Source organism: Zootoca vivipara, chromosome 2, assembly GCF_965207765.1.
Source record: "Zootoca vivipara chromosome 2, rZooViv2.hap1.1, whole genome shotgun sequence".
NCBI classification, from domain to species: Eukaryota; Metazoa; Chordata; class Lepidosauria; order Squamata; family Lacertidae; genus Zootoca; species Zootoca vivipara.
The window spans coordinates 39,989,098-40,008,881 of NC_142584.1; the positions used below are offsets into that span (position 1 = coordinate 39,989,098).

At 43.4% G+C, this 19,784-nt stretch overlaps 1 protein-coding gene across 2 annotated transcripts in view; it reads left to right on the forward strand.

Annotated features, from left to right (window-relative positions):
* The window catches only part of GIPC1 (GIPC PDZ domain containing family member 1), a 30,196-nt gene that overhangs the window by 4,034 nt on the left and 6,378 nt on the right, over positions 1 to 19,784 (forward strand). For both annotated transcript variants that reach the window (XM_060271765.2, XM_035104814.3), the window contains exons 2-4: positions 4,940 to 5,275; positions 5,565 to 5,750; positions 9,200 to 9,380. In XM_060271765.2, coding sequence (XP_060127748.1) covers positions 4,991 to 5,275; positions 5,565 to 5,750; positions 9,200 to 9,380 — 652 coding nt within the window. In that variant the 5' untranslated portion in view covers positions 4,940 to 4,990. The remainder of the gene's footprint in view (positions 1 to 4,939; positions 5,276 to 5,564; positions 5,751 to 9,199; positions 9,381 to 19,784) is intronic.

The window sequence follows — 19,784 nt, forward strand, 5'->3', positions numbered from 1 at the left end:
TGGAAGAGAAGTCAAGGGAGACATATGCAAGTGCAGAATGGTGTAATGATTGCTGGGAGCTGAAAATGATGGGACAAGCCAGACCACAGTGGAACTTGCAGCATAAAAGGAGACAAAATATTGCTTTGAAAATAGTTACTTTTGGCAATGTTTGAAGGGGAAGTGTTGTTGGCAGTAGTGTTCTGACAATGCTGAAGGCTGTGCTTAGAATGTGGAATGCCTTGCCCTGTAGTTTGCTTTAGCTGTTCTTCAATGTGGAGCACTCACAGGTTTGGCTGCGTTCCCTTGCTGTCCCACCCTCTAGGGAACACCCTGTAGCCTGTTTCTCTGCTCTGAATCAACTTGCAAAGGCCTGCTCCACCCTGATCCCAGAACAGAGGCGTCGGAGGCTTGCTCCTGCTGCGCCAGTCCCAACACTTGCACGTTCCCACAGCCTGGTTTGGAGATGCACATAAATTAGCAGAAAGGCTAGGATCTTGTGTCCTGCTGTATTAATCAAGGGCTTTTTCCTTTAGGAGAGAGTCATGTTGTTGGACCCAAAGGCTATTTTAGGGTATTTTTTATCTGTTTTGTCTGCATTATGCACAGTTTTTAACTTGGAGCAATAATTTGTCTCCTGTTAATACATACAGCTGCTTCTAAACCAAAGTCTTGACAGTTAGACATTTTCTTCCCAGTTATTTCTAATCTTTGGTTTATTTAAATCTTAATCTGATAGTGTTTACCTATTGGTTGTTCTTGTTTCAATTACCTGTGTGTTATGGAGCGGTACTGAACATGGACCCAGACCTGAGATTTTACAGTGGTTTCTTGTACTGAATCCAGCTTTGAAATGCCCATTTCCTGTCACTTTTAGGGAAAGGTGCAAGAAAGGGCAACCAAATGGGTCAGGGGGCTGAAGCAACTCCACTACAGAGAAAGAATACAATGCTTGCTTCTTTTAATTTAGAAGAAAGGTGTGTAAGGGAAGGAGACATCATGGAAGTTCATCAATTTTATTGGGGGAAGAAGCATTTCCCCCATCTCTACAGCACACTTATTAGACAGATTCATGGAGGGCAGAGTTATCATTGACTATAATCACGGTTGCTCTATATTACCCTCCAGGATCAGAGGCAATATAAGTACCTCTGAGTACAAGTTGCTGAGGATCAAGCATAGAAGAGGGCTAGTACCCTCATACCCTCATATCCTGCTTGTCGGTTTCCCAGAGGCATCTAGCTGGCCACTGTGCAAAATTGTATGTTGTACTTGATCAGTCTTTGGTCTGATCCATCAGGGCTCTTCTTGTGGTCACAGCCATTGTAATTGCTGTGTGGAATATCATGTGAGCATTTCAGGTGCCTGTTGGATATAGCCTGTGGTGAGAAAGATGAGAGACAATACCCCTCTTCTTGCCCCACCCCTAAACAAACCTGGCCTGTACTGTTGTACTGTATGGCCTTGTTATTTGATTTAAAAAACCCACATTTTAGTGGTGAACTGCTCCCTAGTGTACTGCTTCAACATGGGAACATTGTATTGCCTTTTAAAAGTGGTGAATGTTAGGATGCTTAATCTCCCAGTGTTTGCTTTTACTTCATTTTCCTTCGTTCTGAGGATGTGCTCTTCCCCTCTTGAGTGCTGCAATGCACCCTCAAGTGTGTTTTTCTGGGAGTTGGGGTTTAACAGCAGCAAATGGCTGTGCAACTAGACTGCTGCCCAGAGCCTGATCTCTACAACCATAGTAGTTCATGGCAGATAATTAATATGTCCCAATGCCATTTCATAGATAAAAACCTCTTTTGGCTTATGGAGGCAGTTAAACAAGTATGCATATACAAACAGCTAAAAGGAGTTTGGCCAGTATTCACCTCTGGACAGTGATAAAATCCAGGTGATGCAACATCAACGTCATCTGTCTAAAATGGGATTTCTTTTCTACTCATTAACCCCTTCCCCTGGTTAATAGAAAATGTGCATCATCTCTGTGAGCATTTTCTGGAGTAAGCAACATATGCAGTGGTTGACCAAGGCATCTTTACCGTAAATTACAGTTTCAATGTTAAAACAAAATACCCAGTTCATATATAGCCTCAGTTCAGCCTATCACTGGTAACTTCGAACAACTGGAATGTTCTCTCTTCAGCAGACAGCAAAATCTTGTCTCTGTGATGCAGCCTTCCAACTTGAATTCAACAATAGGCTTTCTGTGTTTCACAGCATTTCAGGATCCTATAAGCCTTTCAGCAAGCAAGACTAGAAACCTCTCGCATCAAGTGAAACTCAGAAGTCAGGAGATAAAGTCAGATATAAGATGGCAAAGGGATTAAAATCTAGATCCATCCATTCCCCATTTTGTTTCCTCTGTGTGTGTCCACTCACCAAATAGAGTTCCTGTAGTCAGACAACCACAAACAGATTAGGCATACATATCTAGAGAGCTTGAGCTAACTGTGTCTTACTGAGATGTGGGGCAGAAAATCTTGCAAAATGGAGAACTTTCCTGTGATAAACTTCTCTGTGGAAAATTTTCCTATTCATAAGTTCATTAGTGACAGCTAATGGATTTCAGTTGCAAGTAAATATTAGGTAAGCTTGGCAATATCAGAGTTTGTAGCTTCATTTATTAAATACAGGTTAAGCAAACATGCTAATTAGATCATTCTCTAGGAAAAATTTCCTGATGCACACGGAAATTTCCCTATGCAAATATGCATAGGAAAAAACACTGGAAATTTTCCAATACATTTTTTCTTGAAAACATGCATTGTTGACTGAGATTATTGTTCATGTTAGGAGCATGCTAGTAGTAATTCTTCTTCTTCTTTGGTGATCACTCATAGCCAAGTAAGATTGTCTTCCATGAACATGGTCTTAACAGTGAATCTATTAATGTGACTGTGGAGGTCAATTCTGAAACCACATGTCTTTCCACAGTGGGGATATAGGTTTCCGGGCAGAAGTTGATCATGGTGAGGATTTACAAATCAGTCTCTTGACAAAATCCTATCATTCCTACTGAAGTTGAAAAGTGTCCCTGGATTCATTGAAAAAATTCTGGTAACCTTATTATAAATAGTCTATGTTTCACAAGCGTACAGGAAAGTTGGTAGTATGATAGCTTTGTAAACAAGCAATTTGGTTTCCCTGAGAATGTCCCGGTCCTCAAACACTATGCGCTTCAATTGGGAGAAAGCTGCACTTGCAGAGCTCAGGTGATGCTGGATTTCGGCATCAGTGTTGGCCCTTGTGAAAAGATAACTGCCCAGGTAGGAGTAAAATAAAAAAATTCTGAAGAAGTGTGCATGCACACGAAAGCTCATACCAAAATAAAAACTTAGTTGGTCTTTAAGGTGCTACTGAAGGAATATTTTTATTTTACTTCGACCCAGACCAACACGGCTACCTACCTGTGCCCAGGTAGGAGACGTGATCAACATTTTCCAACATTACACCATTAAGTTGAATTTATAGTGCTGCACAGGGGTTGTTTTGTGCTTGTTGGTGCAGCACTTCAGTTTTGGGGATGTTGAACGATAGGCCAAGCTTTCCATAAGCTTCTGCAAAGATTTTTCGGATGGTTAGGAGGCCATCCTCTGAGTGTGCACACTACTTTATCATCAGCATACTGAAGCTCTATGACGGAAGTTATTGTAACCTTATTCTTTGCTTTCAGACTACTGTACTCGGATTAAAGAGCTTTCCATCCATTTGATATATGATTTCTACTCTGGTGGGGAGTTTCCCTTTGACAATGTGTAGGATCATGGCGATGAAAATAATAGATAGAGTTGGGGCAATAACACAACCCGGATACATATGTGTGTCTTGTATGCCAATTATAAAGAGGAACTGTACAAATTAATGGTATCATAGCTGGCCCATTTGTTGTTGTCTGGTTCAATGGATATAGTTGTTTTACATACCTGTACTGTATTTCCATAATAGAATTCACTGTGACGGCTGGTCTGGCTGTTACATTTCCACAGGAACATAGGAAGCTACCTTCTACAAAGTCATGCCATTGGTCTAGCTTAGTAATTTCTACGCTGACTGGCAGCAGCCAGGGTCGTCTCGAGCAGGTCGGGCGCCTTGGCGCTGAGGTGTGGAGATCACTCCGGAGCCCCCGCCCTCGCAGCGCGCAGCACGGCTTTCACGCGGCTTCGCTGCGCAGCGCCCCCCCGCCAGCCCAGCGCCCTGGCAGCAGCACTATGGGGTTTCAAGCTGCGAGTCTTTCCCATCCCTGCCTTTAGACAGCAGTGATAGAACATATAGAGCAGATGCTCTGCCACTGGGCTACAGCCTTCCCTTTTTTCCAAGGAAAGCCCAGAATACCCATGGTAGTTGTTTGCTGTCTCGTGCCTTTGAGTTGGAACTTATGGCACTTCTGTGCAAAAGTCATGGTGTGGTTGGGATCTGTGTACAGGTACATACATAGATTGCCCAGATGAAACCCTAGTTTCTACAAGAAGGCAAAATGTCCCCAAGAAACACATATCCCATAGCCATTTGCCAAACTGAGAAATCATAGAATCGTAGAGTTGGAAGGGAGGCAAATGGTCTTCTAGTCCAACTCCCTGCTGTGCAGGAATATTGAAATGCTCATAAATGGGGGAAAGTTTTGTTTCCTTCCTTGCTCTTCACTCTTTTCAGGCTACCACAAGGGGCTACCATAGATATGTGTGAGCAGGCAAGCCAGTAAGATTTTGTTGTGATCTTATTTGCAAGACTACTTTACTTATAAACTGAGTCTACCCGACCTGATGGCACAAATAGAGAACTGCTGTTGTCTAGTGATATTAAGTTCTATACCTGTTTCTGGTCCAGCTTCCTTTCTTCCTTGTTGGAAAAGTGCTCGCTTGAATTCAAGATAATGCGTCTTTCCAGAGGCTTGCCTGTCCTTTTCCATTTCCCCCTTTTCACCTTGTGCTCTCCTTTGTGCCCCCTCCATTTCTAGGTCCATACCTTGGGCGACTGACCCTCGCTGCTGACTGGCCACATCTCCCTCATGCCGCTTGGACTAGGCCGACGGAAGAAGGCCCCACCGCTGGTGGAGAATGAGGAAGCTGAGCCCATTCGCAGTGGCCTGGGCGGGCTGGGGGTAGGCAGCATTGGTGTGGTTGGCGGGGCACTTCAGCCTGGCCTTCCCCCACCCCCTGCCAGTCTCCGCCCTCGACTTGTGTTCCACACCCAGCTGGCTCATGGAAGCCCCACTGGACGGATCGAGGGCTTTACCAATGTCAAAGAACTGTACAGTAAAATTGCTGAGGCCTTTAAAATCTCACCAGCTGAGGTAGGCACAATCATCATGTTTTCCTGGGAATGCCCATTTAGTGTTGGGGATGGCATGGCTAAGTCAGCTTGGGTGGCGCAGGTGTCAGGGTCAACCACAGTTTGGATTGGCATGAGGCTGTGCTTCAGTGAATATCTGGGAGCTTATGCTGGAGGTCTGTGGCCAAAAGCTTCCAGGTCTCTTACCTCTCGAAGGGGCAGACTCCACTGGTGCACTTTGAGTACTATCTCTTAAAGCAGTTAGGATGCCTGTAACGTCAAGTGTTCATGCCTCCTTTCCCATTATCTAGGTGATGTTCTGCACCTTAAATACCCACAAAGTGGACATGGAAAAACTGTTGGGTGGCCAGATTGGCCTAGAGGATTTCATCTTCGCCCACACAAAGGGCCAGAGGAAGGAGGTTGAGGTGTTCAAATCTGAGGAAGCCCTCGGCCTGACCATCACGGACAACGGAGCTGGCTATGCTTTTATCAAGGTATCTTTGGGTGCGCTCAGCTTGTGCTGCTCTCCTACTGAATTCTTGCTGCTGTTGAAGGAGGATGTATGGGGCTTCCATTTTTTGTGTGTGTGTGTTTTGGTTTTTGTTTTGGTCCACAATGTTACTTGCATTGTTCTTTCTAATCTATCAGCTTCAGGGAGGCTATTTTATCTTTCAGAAGTTACTTCCCAAGAGGGCACTAAGCCCAGTGCTTACCCTAATCCTCATACTGTGAGCTACAAATCTTCCCTGGGAGCTAATGTGTCTTACAGGAGCTAGGGAGTCCAACCCACCCATTCCTAACAATTGCCCTTTTTTCCTTCCCACTCTGGCTGAGAATGTATTCTTTTACCAAGTGATTGTATAATGCACAAGGCTCCCTAACACACCTGCTGGCCTTTTCTACATGAAACATGATAACCAGGTTATCTTCTAGGGTCTGAACAGAAAAATCCTGATAAACCAAGTAGTCTAGAAATGCTAGGCATTTGGGTTGGGGGGGGGTTAAGGAAAAAAATATGACCAAGGAGGATATGATACAGAGATTTTTGTTGTATAAAAGTTTGAGGAAGCAGATAAGAATTTCTTTTATAGATGCTTTGGGGTACCCAGTTAAATTAATTGGAGTTGATTCAAGTGAGACAGAAGAAAATGATACAGATCATTCATTCAGTTTGCTGTCACAAGATAGGCTGATGGCCACTGGCTTGGATGGCTTTAAAATGAGATAGGACAACCCAAGTCTATTAGCTACAATAGCAAAATGGAACCTCCAGTTATTGAGGCAGTGTATCCCTGAATATCAGTTGATGTTTATTACTATTATAGTCGGAAAAGAAGTTGCACTAGCTAAATCTTTGCTCTTGTCCAGCATTCATGTTCTTACTCTCTTTAAAGTCTATGCTAAAATTATTTGAGTAATATGATAATAAACCATAAATTCTGCTATGTGGAAATATATTCAATCTAAGTGAATTAATGTACTTATTTACATAGTGGACAAGTTAGCACATAATGCTTATGGTTTCTAAAAGCATGGATTAGCGTTATGCGTGAAACCTGCTCAGTGGCTTAACAGTTTGTTTACTGCCAACATGCCGTGAGCTAGGTGAAACTATAGTTTGTTTGGTTTGCAAACCTTAGTTTGGTGTTACTTTTTTTAAAAAAATATTTTTCAGTTTTCAAAAATTTGCAGACACATTACAAACACATACATCCAATACAATTACATATTTGACTCCCCCCAACTTTTGTGGTTTCTTAATTTTAGTTTTTTACACTGCATTTTCTACTTTACTCCATTTTTAAGATAATCTTCTGTTTCTCTCAATAATATTTAACTGCTTGTTTTAAGTTAACCCTACAAATGAACTTACTTGCATACCTAGATTTTTCAAATATTCCACAAATTTTCCCCTGTACTACTGAGTACAGAAGCTTGTCTACCTGACTACACTAACCCAACCACACTCCATTTTCTAACTACCGGTAGAATAGTTATTCTGTTCCTCCTTCTTTAAAAGTGCATGTGGTGGTAGTGGTGTTTTTGTATGTGTGTGAGATTCCTCAGATTCTGCAGGAATATTGGATTCCACTTTTCAGGTTATACGTTCCTAGACGCTTGGAACAGAGCTCTACCTCTCATGCAAGAGCCTCAATCCTCTTTGTACCCTTGCTTATGTTCCCTTCGTACGATTGGTTCATAAACTAAGGATTAGCTTACATTCTGGAAAATACTGGAGCCTGCTCTGCTTTCACAGTTCTGAGCATGTGCAAGAGCATGAGATTGCAACACTCATTCTCTCCTGGAGTAGATTAGTATAGACCACCTGCCACATGGCCCTGTTCCAGCTTTCTTGCAGAAAATAAGTTGTGGCTCTACTTAAGATTGGTGTTTTCTGTTGGAGCAGTTGGAACTTCCTGTGCTTTCTCATGGAGGTGTAAAGGAGCTGTAAGACTAGTGTCGGTTTGGTATTTTTGGATAGATAAGGAAATCATCACGTGGCATTGGGCAGAGCTGCCACAGTACCAGCTACGTAGTTAATAAACAGTTGCTGTCTCCGCCCAGGGTTCATCAGCTTCTCAGTCCTGGAGGAAGTGACTGTGTATTATCACAGGATGATCTGAGGGAGTCCCTGCCCTTTTAGAAACAGCACAACACTGCAGTGTTTGTTTTTAATGTGAAGGTTTGCTGTTGCAGTTCTTTAAGCAGCTTTAAAACAGAAATCTGTTCACAATTACCTAAATACCCTGTGAAACAGTATTCAGAACCTCTCCAGGCCAGTACTGGCCTGCTTTGGTTTCAGAAGCTGTCAAAGTCTGTTCTCCTTAGCAGTGCTCTCCCTTGTTCTCGTCTCCTCCCCCTTTTCTACTTCTCTGTATCATTAATCACATGTAACCCCTCTCCAGAGTGATTCTGCTGCACACTTCCACATGCAGTACAAGCGTGCACAGGCAACGTCTCACACTCAGTTTGTGGTCCTGGGCGTTCTCCACTCTTGCAAGGCAAAGCCTGCAAGAAAAGGAATGCTGGCACCCTGTTGCAGTGTAATAAAGGCAATCTGTCTAGGAACCATGGGTCAGGGAAGAGATAGACTCGGGGTGCTCATTACATGCAGCTTTGTATGAAGAAGGCTCTTATTCCTTGGGCTTGATGTGCGGGTTATTTGGTGATCCAGAAGCACTATTCCTTTTTCTAAACTGTTTCCAGAAGTATAACTTTGCTTGGTGAGGTGGGGTTATACCTCCTTCCAAGGTATTTGACAATTGCTTCTGCTGGAAACAGGATGCCAGACTGGTTAGGCTGCTGCTTGCATCCACCATGAGTCAATTAAATATATAAGTGTAATTATGAGTCACAATCCTCAGGGAGGAAAAAGCTGCAGGCTCAGCACTGGAGCAGAATGGAGCAGAGTGAGCATTGTATGTACATAGTTTAGGGCCATGGTGGATCCCAAGACTGAAAGGTCATGAGACAGGGGAGTTAAAACACACTGAACACAAAGCTGGGCTTCTTACTCCTCAGAGGTACATGGTCTTCTCTACTTGGAGGCCTGACAATAGAGATTTCCCCACATGCTTAAAAGGCACGTGATGCTCACCAAGGAATTGGTCTTGGCACACTAGTTGTCTGGTCATAACCAGGTGTTAGAAAAACATCAATGAAAAGGATTCTGCCATTGGCTTGCTTAATTATGAGCTTCACTCTTCCCCTCTCTCACTAACTTGCTTCCTTCCCTGTAGAAATGCTGACAGTTGTCCATCATAAAGGTATGGTTGTGAAGCTAGAATGGATGAGTGAGCCTAGGTCATCTTAGAGTTAGACCCTCTATTGCCGTATAGTTTATCACTTGATTTCTGGACACAACTTCTTCTTGAGGTGGGAAGTGTCAGGAAATGGTTGGGTCTGTATTTGCATCTTGACTGTTCCCATCTGTTGTTGGCAGAGAATCAAGGAAGGGAGTGTTATTGACAGGATCCAAGTCATCAATGTGGGAGACATGATCGAGTCTATCAATGGACAGAGTCTTATCGGCTGCCGGCATTATGAGGTCGCCAAAATGCTCAAGGACCTGCCCAAAGGCCGCACTTTCACACTGAAGCTCACTGAGCCCCGGAAGGCTTTTGGTAAGTGTATTCTGCACACTCTGAATTTCTGGGAAGTGTAGAAAAAATAGATAAAAATACATCATTCAAGAAATGGGGAGTTGGCAGTGTGCTGTTTCTCAAAGCAACCGTAGCTGAACTTTATTTTCACAAGACTAGAGGTAATTGAGGTGGCTTATGCCCTCTTTTAGACTGCCCTTCTGGTCACTGATAGGAGATTCAGTTGGTCCCGGGGGCATGTTTCCATTACAAGCCAATCCACTGGTTAAAGAGGAGGTAAAACTAAGGACTCCGTAATTGCTGGAGGAAAATCCGTGCCTTCTCTTGCTTGAGGACTGCTATTTCTTAGACTGCCTCTCAGTTATAATAACCTGGGGCGGGACATCTTTTTCCGCTCAAGGGCAGCAACATTCCTTCTTGACCAACCCTCAGTATGCCAGCTATGGGCATCACCATCCCACAAACTGTTGCATGTAATCTTCATACATGCAGTGCTCAAGCAAAATGTCAAGGGTACTTCAACTAACCTGTTGATGTCTTACTTTACAATAAGGTAGCAGGTGCAGATTAGGCATAGAAAATGAAGGTGCAAGCTAATATCTGGCTTTGTCCTCGGTATTGCATCAAGTCAGAAAGAATTTGATTACCATTGTACTGGAGCTTTTAAGCCAATTTCCAGATCAGATTCCCAGTCAAAAGTAAGGGTATATCTGACTTCATTTTCAAGAACACAGAATGAATAACATTTGTACACTTTGGCTAATGACACACACTTGTATTTTGGCTTTCCCTGTGGCAATCAATGATTCTTTCAGTGGCCTACATTCCAAACACCTTCAGGAACTCTCACATTGGAGTGTAGCAAACAGGATCTAAGTTTCTACGATGCATATGTCTTAAGAGTACAAAATTCATCACAGAGAACCTCTGGTTTCTATGCACCTTTTATAAAAGGTAAAGGTAAAGGGGCCCCTGACCATCAGGTCCAGTCGTGTCCGACTCTGGGGTTGTGGCGCTCATCCCGCTCTATAGGCTGAGGGAGCCAGCATTTGTCCGCAGACAGCTTCCAGGTCATGTGGCCAGCATGACAAAGCTGCTTCTGGCGAACCAGAGCAGCGCACGGAAATGCCGTTTACCTTCCTGCCGGAGCGGTCCCTATTTATTTACTTGCACTGGTGTGCTTTCGAACTGCTAGGTAGGCAGGAGCTGGGACTGAGCAACGGGAGCTCACCCCATTGCAGGGATTCAAACCGCCAACCTTCTAATCAGCAAGCCCTAGACTCACCTGGGTCCCATGCATTTTTATAGGCAGGTTTATATACTCTTCCTCTAAGGAGGAAGTGTTTTAATACTTGGCAACCACCTGGTGTAAGAGGAGAAAGTTGACATAGGGTGTGTTTGAATTCTCTACTTGCAGCAGGCTGGTTTCCTGTTAGCTTCTAAACTGAACTTTGAGCAAAACGTGGTTCACATTTTGCTCATGACATGCAAGACAAAATTGTAAGTTTTGCACCCAATACAGATGCACAGAGAGGTTTCCATAATTTGTATGAGCCTAGCTGAGGGAAACACAGAACCGTTCTTCTAATTCAACATACATGTGTCAAAGGATTAGCGGAGAAGAGGCTAGGCTCCGTTTCAGTTGGCAGCAGACTCACCTGAGCTTAGAGTTAAGGGAAGTTTGCCCTCTTGCAGTGTGTGCTATCTTTGTCTGTCTTCAACTTCCTGAGGACCTTTATAAAAGAAAAGAAAAAAGAAAAAGCAATTTTCTATTTCTTATGGATGGGTGGCTATTCTCAATAATGTGTGGATAATACCTGCTGAAATCTGAATCCAGATAGGTGGCAGAATAAGATTTTGAGTAGCCGGAGAGGACTTTGATGCCCTGCCTCCTCCTCCTCTTCTCTCTTCCCCATCCCCTGCCACTTCAAATGACTATCAAATCCAGAATACATGGTGCAAGATTGCATTATTTATACATCCCATTTTTTCTTGCCGCATAATTTAAACTGTGTGCGTGCAGAATTATTTTTCAAGTGCTGTGAGTGCATACAACCCAGAAAATAAGTTTATTTAATATATTTTTTATTAAATTTTCAAAATTTACATTTCAAATTAAACATTTTTTTATTATACCATACATTCATTGACTTCCCTTCCTCTCCTTCCAAGGGTCATTTAACTTATCTACCATACATGCATATTTTGATAGATCCATCTAATTCTATTTTCCTATCTTACATTATTTCAATATATATTTTACTGTTGAATTTACTTTAGTACTGCCAGCATTTTTCAACTGTGCACAATAGTTTTCAATATACTCGACAAAAAAATTCCACTCTTTAAATCCCTGTTCTTCTTGCTCCCTTATTCTGCTTATTAGACCTGCTAACTGCATATTCTATCATCCTAAGTTGCCAGTCCTCCTTGCTAAAGACCTCCCTCACTTTCCATTTTTGGGCTAGCAAAATCTGAGCTGCTGCTGTTACATAAATATTATTTTTTTCTGACTCCTGGCAACTTCTGTTTGAACAATTCCTAACAGAAATGCTTCTCTTTCGGGTGTGTGGGGGAATTGGTTTGAACATTTTTTTCATCTCATTATATATCATTTTCCAATATACTTTTAACTTTTTTGCATGCCCACCACATATGGAAAAAAGGTTCCTTCTACTTCTTTATATTTCCAACACAAATCAGATTCTGCATTATACATCTTAGCCAATCTACTCAGAGTTAAATACCATCTATGGATCATTCTCATATAATTCTCTTTCAGTGTGTAGCATGCAGTAAATTTCAAATCATTCTTCCAAAGTTTCTCCCAGAGGTTTAGTTTTATATTGTACCCTAAATCCATTGCCCAATGGGTCATCGATGCTTTAACCAGCTCGTATTTTGTTTCTCATTCCAATAATAATTTATACATTTTAGACAGTAGTTTTTCATTACTCAGCAATAACTCTCTTTCAAATTGTGAGCTTTGGTCCAAAAAGCCATTTTTCTTATCTAATTTAAACATATTGTTTATTAGATAATACTGTAATCAAACAGTAACTTGGTTCCTTACTTCTTCCATTGGTTTCAATTTGGGTTCTCTTCCTGAAAAGTCCAATAAGTCTCAAAAGGACTCCCACCATCTATCCATATTTATTGTCTTAATTGTAATTGCTTTGGTTGGCGATAACCATAAGGGTGTTTTTCTTTCCAACAATTTTTTATATTTCTCCCAGACTCTATACAAATTTCTCCTAATGACATGGTTCATGAAACTTTTATATATTTTGGCTTTCTCATACCAAAGACATGCATGCCAGCCAAATTTCATATCGTGAAATATGATAATGATAAGAAAAGAAGTTTATGGCACCCGTTGACAGTTGTGCTGTAACACAGCCAACAGATGTCGCTGGTGCCACAGCACCAGCCTGGACATATCATTTTTGTAGAAAGGACTCTTATTCAAATTAGCTGTGGCCTCATGCCCAGGCAGTTGTTTGTAATTGACCCAATTTGCACATTGGTTTCATGAGCATGGTGAAGCTGAGACATAAATTGCCCTGATTCTGTGGTATATCATGATACTGTTAATACAAAACATGGGATACTTTTCAGTTTAGTTCTTCAGAAAATGAGTAAGTTTGGGCTTCATATTAGTTGCCTCCTTTCATCTTCAGTTATCTTGAGCAACTACTGTACTGTTTTAAAATATCTCTTCCAACTATATTATTATTTATTAGGCTTATAGATTCACCTCCCTCCCAAAGGAACCCAGGGTGGCAGATGTGTCAGTAGTTAAACAATACAGTTAGGAGGTTTTTTTTTAAAAAAAAAAGTTTTAAACAATCACTTACTCTCGCAGCTCATAATTTCAGAGTTGACGGTATCTTTCAGTCATCAAATGCCTGCGTAAAAAGGCATGTTCTAAAATTCCTCCTGAAAATTAATAATGAAGGGGCAGGTGTACCTTCCTAGGGAGGGCATTCCACAAATGAGGAACCACCACTGAGAAGGCCCCATTACGAGTCACTGCCAATCCCCACTGGTGACAGCAGCTACAGGGCCTCCTTTGTCGATGATAGTCTCAATATGGTTGGTAATTGAAGGTGCTTTTTTAGGTACTTGGGTCCCAAGCTGTTTAGGGCTTTGAATGCTAGTATGTCAGACCTGGTAGTTCACACGCAGCCCTGTGGTCCCACCAGGTTACCCCACTTACCAACCCAAGAGCCACATTCTACATGGGCTGCAGCCTCCGGATCATCTTCAGGGGCTGCCCCACATAGAGCTTGTTACAGTAGTCAAGCAGTTGGCCACCAGAGTATAGCAGCTCCCTAATAATGGATATCTGCAGTTTTCAGGATTCTAACAAGCTTGCACAAATGTGGCACAGGAGCTTCGTTAAGCACCTGCACCATATAATTTACATTGTGGTTGAGGGAGTTTTCACACGTGCAGTTCTGAGATTTGGAATGTGCTGGCAAAACGTGGATATACAATGAATTTAAAATCTCTCTCACATGCATTAACAAAATATATAGTGCACACAAGTAACTTCGGTATTGGGAGAAAATCCCTGGAGAGGCAGCCCTCGTTTGAAAGTGTGGTGCTGTAGTCTTCTCTCGCCAGCAGAGGTCAGGGTGGCACCAGCTCAGTAGCATTCTCTACCCTGAGCCAAATCTGCTGGGTGGAAGAAACTTTTTACGCATCCTCTTCCTAGGCAAGCAGAGAGGGTGGCCCTTGCCATGTAGTAAGGTGAAACAGCTACCTTTGGGAGAGCAGAACTGGTATCTGAATAGAGCAGCAATTTTTCTCAGTGTTGGCTCAAGTGAGCACAGAGTGGATTCTGCACTTAGTCAGTGTAAGATGGGGAGGTTATCCATGATGGGGAGGGAGAAGCAGTGTAGTCTTAAGTGACCCAGAGGAGAACTTGAGGAAGTGAGAGGTATGTGGAGCAAAACCTGGGGCTGGACTTCCCTGTCGACTTCCCTGTCGAACACACAAAGCTCAGTTTTTCATTTTATCTCCTGCATGGTGAAGACTCCTGCTCTTAACAACTGTATTCTGGGTAGGATCCAGCTCCCTTTTGGTCAGAGCCTTGTGCTGTCATTATATTCCTCTGTGGCTGGTGCATTAGGCTGGTTGCCATACAGGATGTCTTTGAATCCTGGTACTAAGTAACCTCCCTGCGCCTGTAGTGTTCTACTTAGCAGAGAGAGCCTAAGATCACATTGCTGGGTAATAACCGCACCTTGGAGTTCTGTGTCTGTGGTACATCCGCTATGCTTAATGCTTCTTCGTGTTACCCAGAATAAGTCATGAGCAGTTCCAGTTTCTAAATGCATTGCAACCCCTGCTGTGTTTGCAGCACTGCTTATCCATCATTTCAGTCTGCCTCTGCCACTGCAAATTTCTTCCTCCTTGAGTGACTCACCAGACAGTTCTGGGAAGGATGATTTTCCACTTTCCAAGTTATTCCTTCCTTGGCTGTGGCTGTTGTGTGTGTGTTTGTTATTCACTTTCATCTCCTCTGCTAGATTAATATTTGTTAGTGCTTCAGGAAGGTTGCACTGATCCTCCTCCCCATCATGCAATACTTGGATGTGAATGATGTTCTTTGCTAAGCTGGCTGGCCAGCGAAGCGTGAGGAGAAGAAACACGGAGAAAGAGAGAAACAAAATTAGCACTTTTCCAGTAGAACAATTTTTGCTGCCAATTTTTGGAACCCCAAAGGCTCCATTTATTGCCTAGACACTGGATCATTTCGCAAGCAACCAATGTTGCTCCTTAACCTGCACAGGTATTTCACAGGAGAGCTGAGCTGTGGAATGATTCATTCGTTCCAGAAACAGGGCTTTTGCTTTTGGGATTTGCCAGTGAGACAGAAACTTGGTTCCAACTACTTGGAACCAAAGCAAACAAACCGGTTTTTCTTCCCAGTAAGCCTTGGTGCAAGCCAATACTTGCATAGTCCCTAAAAGAGCCTCATTTGAATGTCTGTTAGCCCCTCTCTCAGTCTGCCTTAGGACAGCGACATGTTATTTCTCTCTTCTTTCTTGCTTTTTTGACCGGTTAGATAAAGAGTTCTGGAGAACTAGAAAATTTGACTGCTATCTTGTGATATTTTGCTTGGCCTAATAAAGGTATTGCCTTAATAAGTATTTTGGGATTTTTCTTCAGTACAGCATTGTTACCTATACTTCTTCAGAGAGAGATATCAGTTACCATTTGAACTCATTTTGTTGTCTGCCTTCACATAACTGCATGAGTTAGGGCATAAACTCTTTGACAACCAGCCACATGTCCGGAGAATATATATTTTACAATAATAACACCAAAGTATTTTTGCTGCAGATAATAAACCAACAGCAAAGTTACTGTCAAGATGGCCTAATAATATGAATAAGCTCCAGCAAAATTTCATATCCTGACATCTTTATAACTTTCCCCCTATTACTTCTGGGATCTACTTGTTTTGAATTTAATGTTGTAATGTAAGAGAAATAAACTGCCACTGACTATCATTTTGATTTAAAAATAAAATGGCCAGTTTAAAAAGTATCCAGGTGCCAATTCTTGATGCAGTCAAATGTGTTAGCTGGACCCTTGGTTATGGCTTGGTCTACATTGTGGAGTTTTTCATTTCTCTACCAGTATGTGGGACTATACGGTCCTCATGGGCCCACCCTGCAGCAGAGGTCTCTTTCCCAGAAATCCACAAGTCTTCTTTCTACTCATGCCATAAACCAATTTGAGCTATTGCCTGCTAACTGCCAGATTCCATCCTTAAGCACTTTCATCAATCTCGCATCACATATTTGTTTAGACATTGACCCTTTATGTTGGAGCAATGAAAGAATCTCCTGGAGCAGCACTTCCCTTGCTCATTATATTTCTAGTTGGTCTTTCTGGTGAAGGCCAATTACTGCAGTCCTCCTGCTATAACAGAGATACGTTGGAGGGGGCACTGCTAGAATTGTCCCTAGGCGAATAAAATTGGGGTTCAGGGTGAACAGTCTTAGTCTTGGGAAATCAATACTTTCTCTCCCTGCCCTAGTTCTGTGTGTGCATTTTGGTCCTACTGCTTTTTTGTTCCTTTTCATTGGTATTTTAGCTGGCTGTTTAATGCATGGTCTGCATTGATGGGCTCCTCTGAATTGCTGTGTGTGTCCCCCCATCCCACCCCTTGCAGATTAGCTATTTCACTGGCTCTCATTGCTCTTCATAATGAAGGTGATGAAAAAGTTGTTGACGCCTGGACACCCAGCCAAGTCTAAAGGCAAGGGCCAGCCAAGAATACTATGAGGCTTTGTCGCCCAGTTAGGGGTGTATCATTCCTTGGAATGTCCCCACCATGAAGCTGAAAGGGAAGAGGCAGGAAACCTACAAAGAACTGGGCCAGGAACATCTGGGGATAGTACCCAGCTTCTGGCCAAACAAACGTCCCTGCCAGACCAGATAGAACAACCAAGCATTTTATGTGTGCTGCTTCTGTCTGTGCATTCCCAGCTCCGCCGTAGGGAGCTGTAAGCAGACTCTCAGTAGTTGAGGAGGCCCATGTAGGGTCTGCATGAAGCAGTGGAATTGGACCTGAGTGAATGTTGTTTTTCCCTATTTTGAGTGTGTATGTGTTAGAAACGGTTGCTTATAAATTATGGGTAGGAGAGCAGCCTGTGTAAATCCTTTGCCCTTTCCTTCTTAACCGAGAGCACCTCTTCTCTGCGGTCAAGTGTACTCCTCAGGAAGGGAATGCAAAGCAAGAGCCACTGCAGCAGAGGAAAACTCATTCTCGTGTCTGTCCCCATGTGAAAGCCAGTGGGGCAGTTTGGAGACCACAGCTCCTGTGCAAGTCTGCCCTAGCATCATAAAACGCAGGGAGGGAGGGTATAGAGAGGTCCCATTGGTAGGTCTGCATCCTGGTCTTTCCTACAGGCAGCATGTCAGTTCTTAAAGTTGGTGTGCCAGTTCTTGTCTGTCGCGTGGCTCTTTAATTGTGCCATATGTTTGAGCTCAGCCCAAACCCATCACAGTGTCTAAGGGCAGTCTGCTGCCAAGACTATAGCCTTTTCTGATCTTAAACCTGGCACAGCCGCAGCCCATAATGTGCTAATTTGCACTTGGAGGATAGTGGAATGCTGGAGGGATCTGAGGGTGGGTGTGCTGGAGGCTTGGAGGAGCCAGGCAGCTGCTGCTGGGGATGGTGCCAGGATGTTGTGAGCAGGCAGTTGTTTTTCTCTGGATTACTGAACTCTGCAAACCCCAGTTTGCTGGACATGGGGCTCCTCTGTCCTTGTTAACTAGAGAGCGGTTGCCTAGCTTGTACAATTTGTACCATGCCTCCTTGCAGCTCTGACACTGGGATTATGTGATAAGGCAAAGGAGAAGGCTGACTTCACTGATGGCAGGGGCAGAGTATTGGGTTCCTCTTCTTGCAGTTTGCCAATTGATCTGTAGAGCCTATTCCCAATCAACATGTCTGTCGATATAATCAAGAAGTGTAGTTTCAGAAAAGCGCTATTAATCTGTCTTGCCAGTGCCGCTGCCACCTTAGGGTGGCCGGGCTGATGCACCATGAGGAGCCAAGGTCACTTGGGAAAGTACGTATCAACCATCTGGCGTTACATGTCTTTAGCTGCCCCTGGAGAAAACTCTGGTTATAATTACAGACAACACCACAGCTGTGTGCACATAAACAAGGAAGGAGCACATGTGTGTGTTGTGGAACAACCTGGCAGGTCCTTGGGAGCAGTGTATTGAAGCACCGGATGAATCACGTCAGTGTGACATGAGCACGAAGTGTGCTGTTGTATGTTGCAAAAAGGGAGGAGTTTCTTTCCGGAAGAGAAGAATACTGGCCTGTGCAATCTTCCTCTAGTTTTAGAGAAGGATCTCAGTTTGGTGGTAGACCACAAGACTTGCATGCTTAGGCATCTCCAATGGGGGCTGGGAAAGACCCTTGTTTGCAGCCTTGGAGAACCTCCTCTCAGCCTAGATCAGGCATCCCCAAACTTCGGCCCTCCAAATGTTTTGGACTACAATTCCCATCTTCTCAGACCACTGGTCCTGTTAGCTAGGGATCATGGGAGCTGTAGGCCAAAACATCTGGAGGGCCGCAGTTTGGGGGTGCCTGGCCTAGATCATGGTGAAGAACCAGCAGCTTGCAATGCAGATGTTTCCCGCAAAGTCTTTGTGACCACATAGGGGTGTGTGATATTTGAGGAGTTGGTAAGAATGGCTAATTCTGCCTTGCCCATTTGTGGCATTTGCCCCCCTGTGTGGCCATTAGGAAGAAAAAGTCCCATTAACACAAATTGGATATTTTTTTAAGCCAAATTCCTATACAAGGGAAGAGAGAGATGCATGGAGTGGAGATAGCTCAGGAGGGAGATCTACATGACTGAGTATGGCTGATCAAAAGTAGGTGTGGCTTTGGCTCTGCCAACATTTGGATTTGGGATGCAGCCCCACAAGATTACCCAAAGGCTGGCTATACAGCCTTTGACCTTTAAAAGGCTCCTTGCTCATGGTGTGGACAATTCTGAGCTAGATGGACCAACCTGCTGCCATCTGTATGTTTTGAGCTGCAACTCCCATGGCATGAGCCCTGGCCAGTGGTCAGGGATTATGGGAATTGTAGTCCACCAGTAGAGCACCAGTTTAGGGAAGGCTGCCATAGAGTGCTTGCCTGGCCTCTCATCCAAATCAGGAATTGCTCTACCTCTCTGGCTGATAGAAGATTGATTCTGCACAATCTCTCATTATGAATGCAGGCAATTATAGTGAACTATAGAAAACCTAAGTTTTTCCTTTATAAATGAAGAGCTACCGTAGGAGCATGTAAAAGAGGTGCTAAGCTTTTGCTCCAGAGCTCACTGCCTCTTTTGGAATCTCTGTTTCTTACTTATTAAGTGTCTGAGTTACCCTGTTAACTGCATTGAAAGTGTATGTTGCAACGGCTTCTCACTTCAATAACAAAAGCATTTCTTTCTCCTCTGGCAATTAACTAAAATTTTCTGTCGAAGTGACTGTTGAAGCCTGTCCTCCAGTTGGAAAGACCCGCTCTAGCCTGGAACATGAAGGTAGTCCTCATTAAATTAATGGGAGACACTCACCCCCTGCTGCCCAAAGCGTGGCCATTTCTTCTTGATTATGTTACCCAGAAGCACGTGACCACTCTTGTGGCCACATCTGCCTTATAAGCTGGCAGGCTAATTGTCATGGCAAAGGAAGTCAATGCCTCATCCCAGCGACATTCCTAGAATATTGCGTTCTTCCATTCCCAGCCAGGGCTTTAACCTGCCTGTTACTTTTCCAGGACCACACACTGGATTGGAGGCTGCCTCCCACCAGTTAGTTCTGTTGGGCATCTGACTTCAGAGAACAAAACAAATTTGAAAGCCTCAGCACTTGTTTTAATTCTTTTCT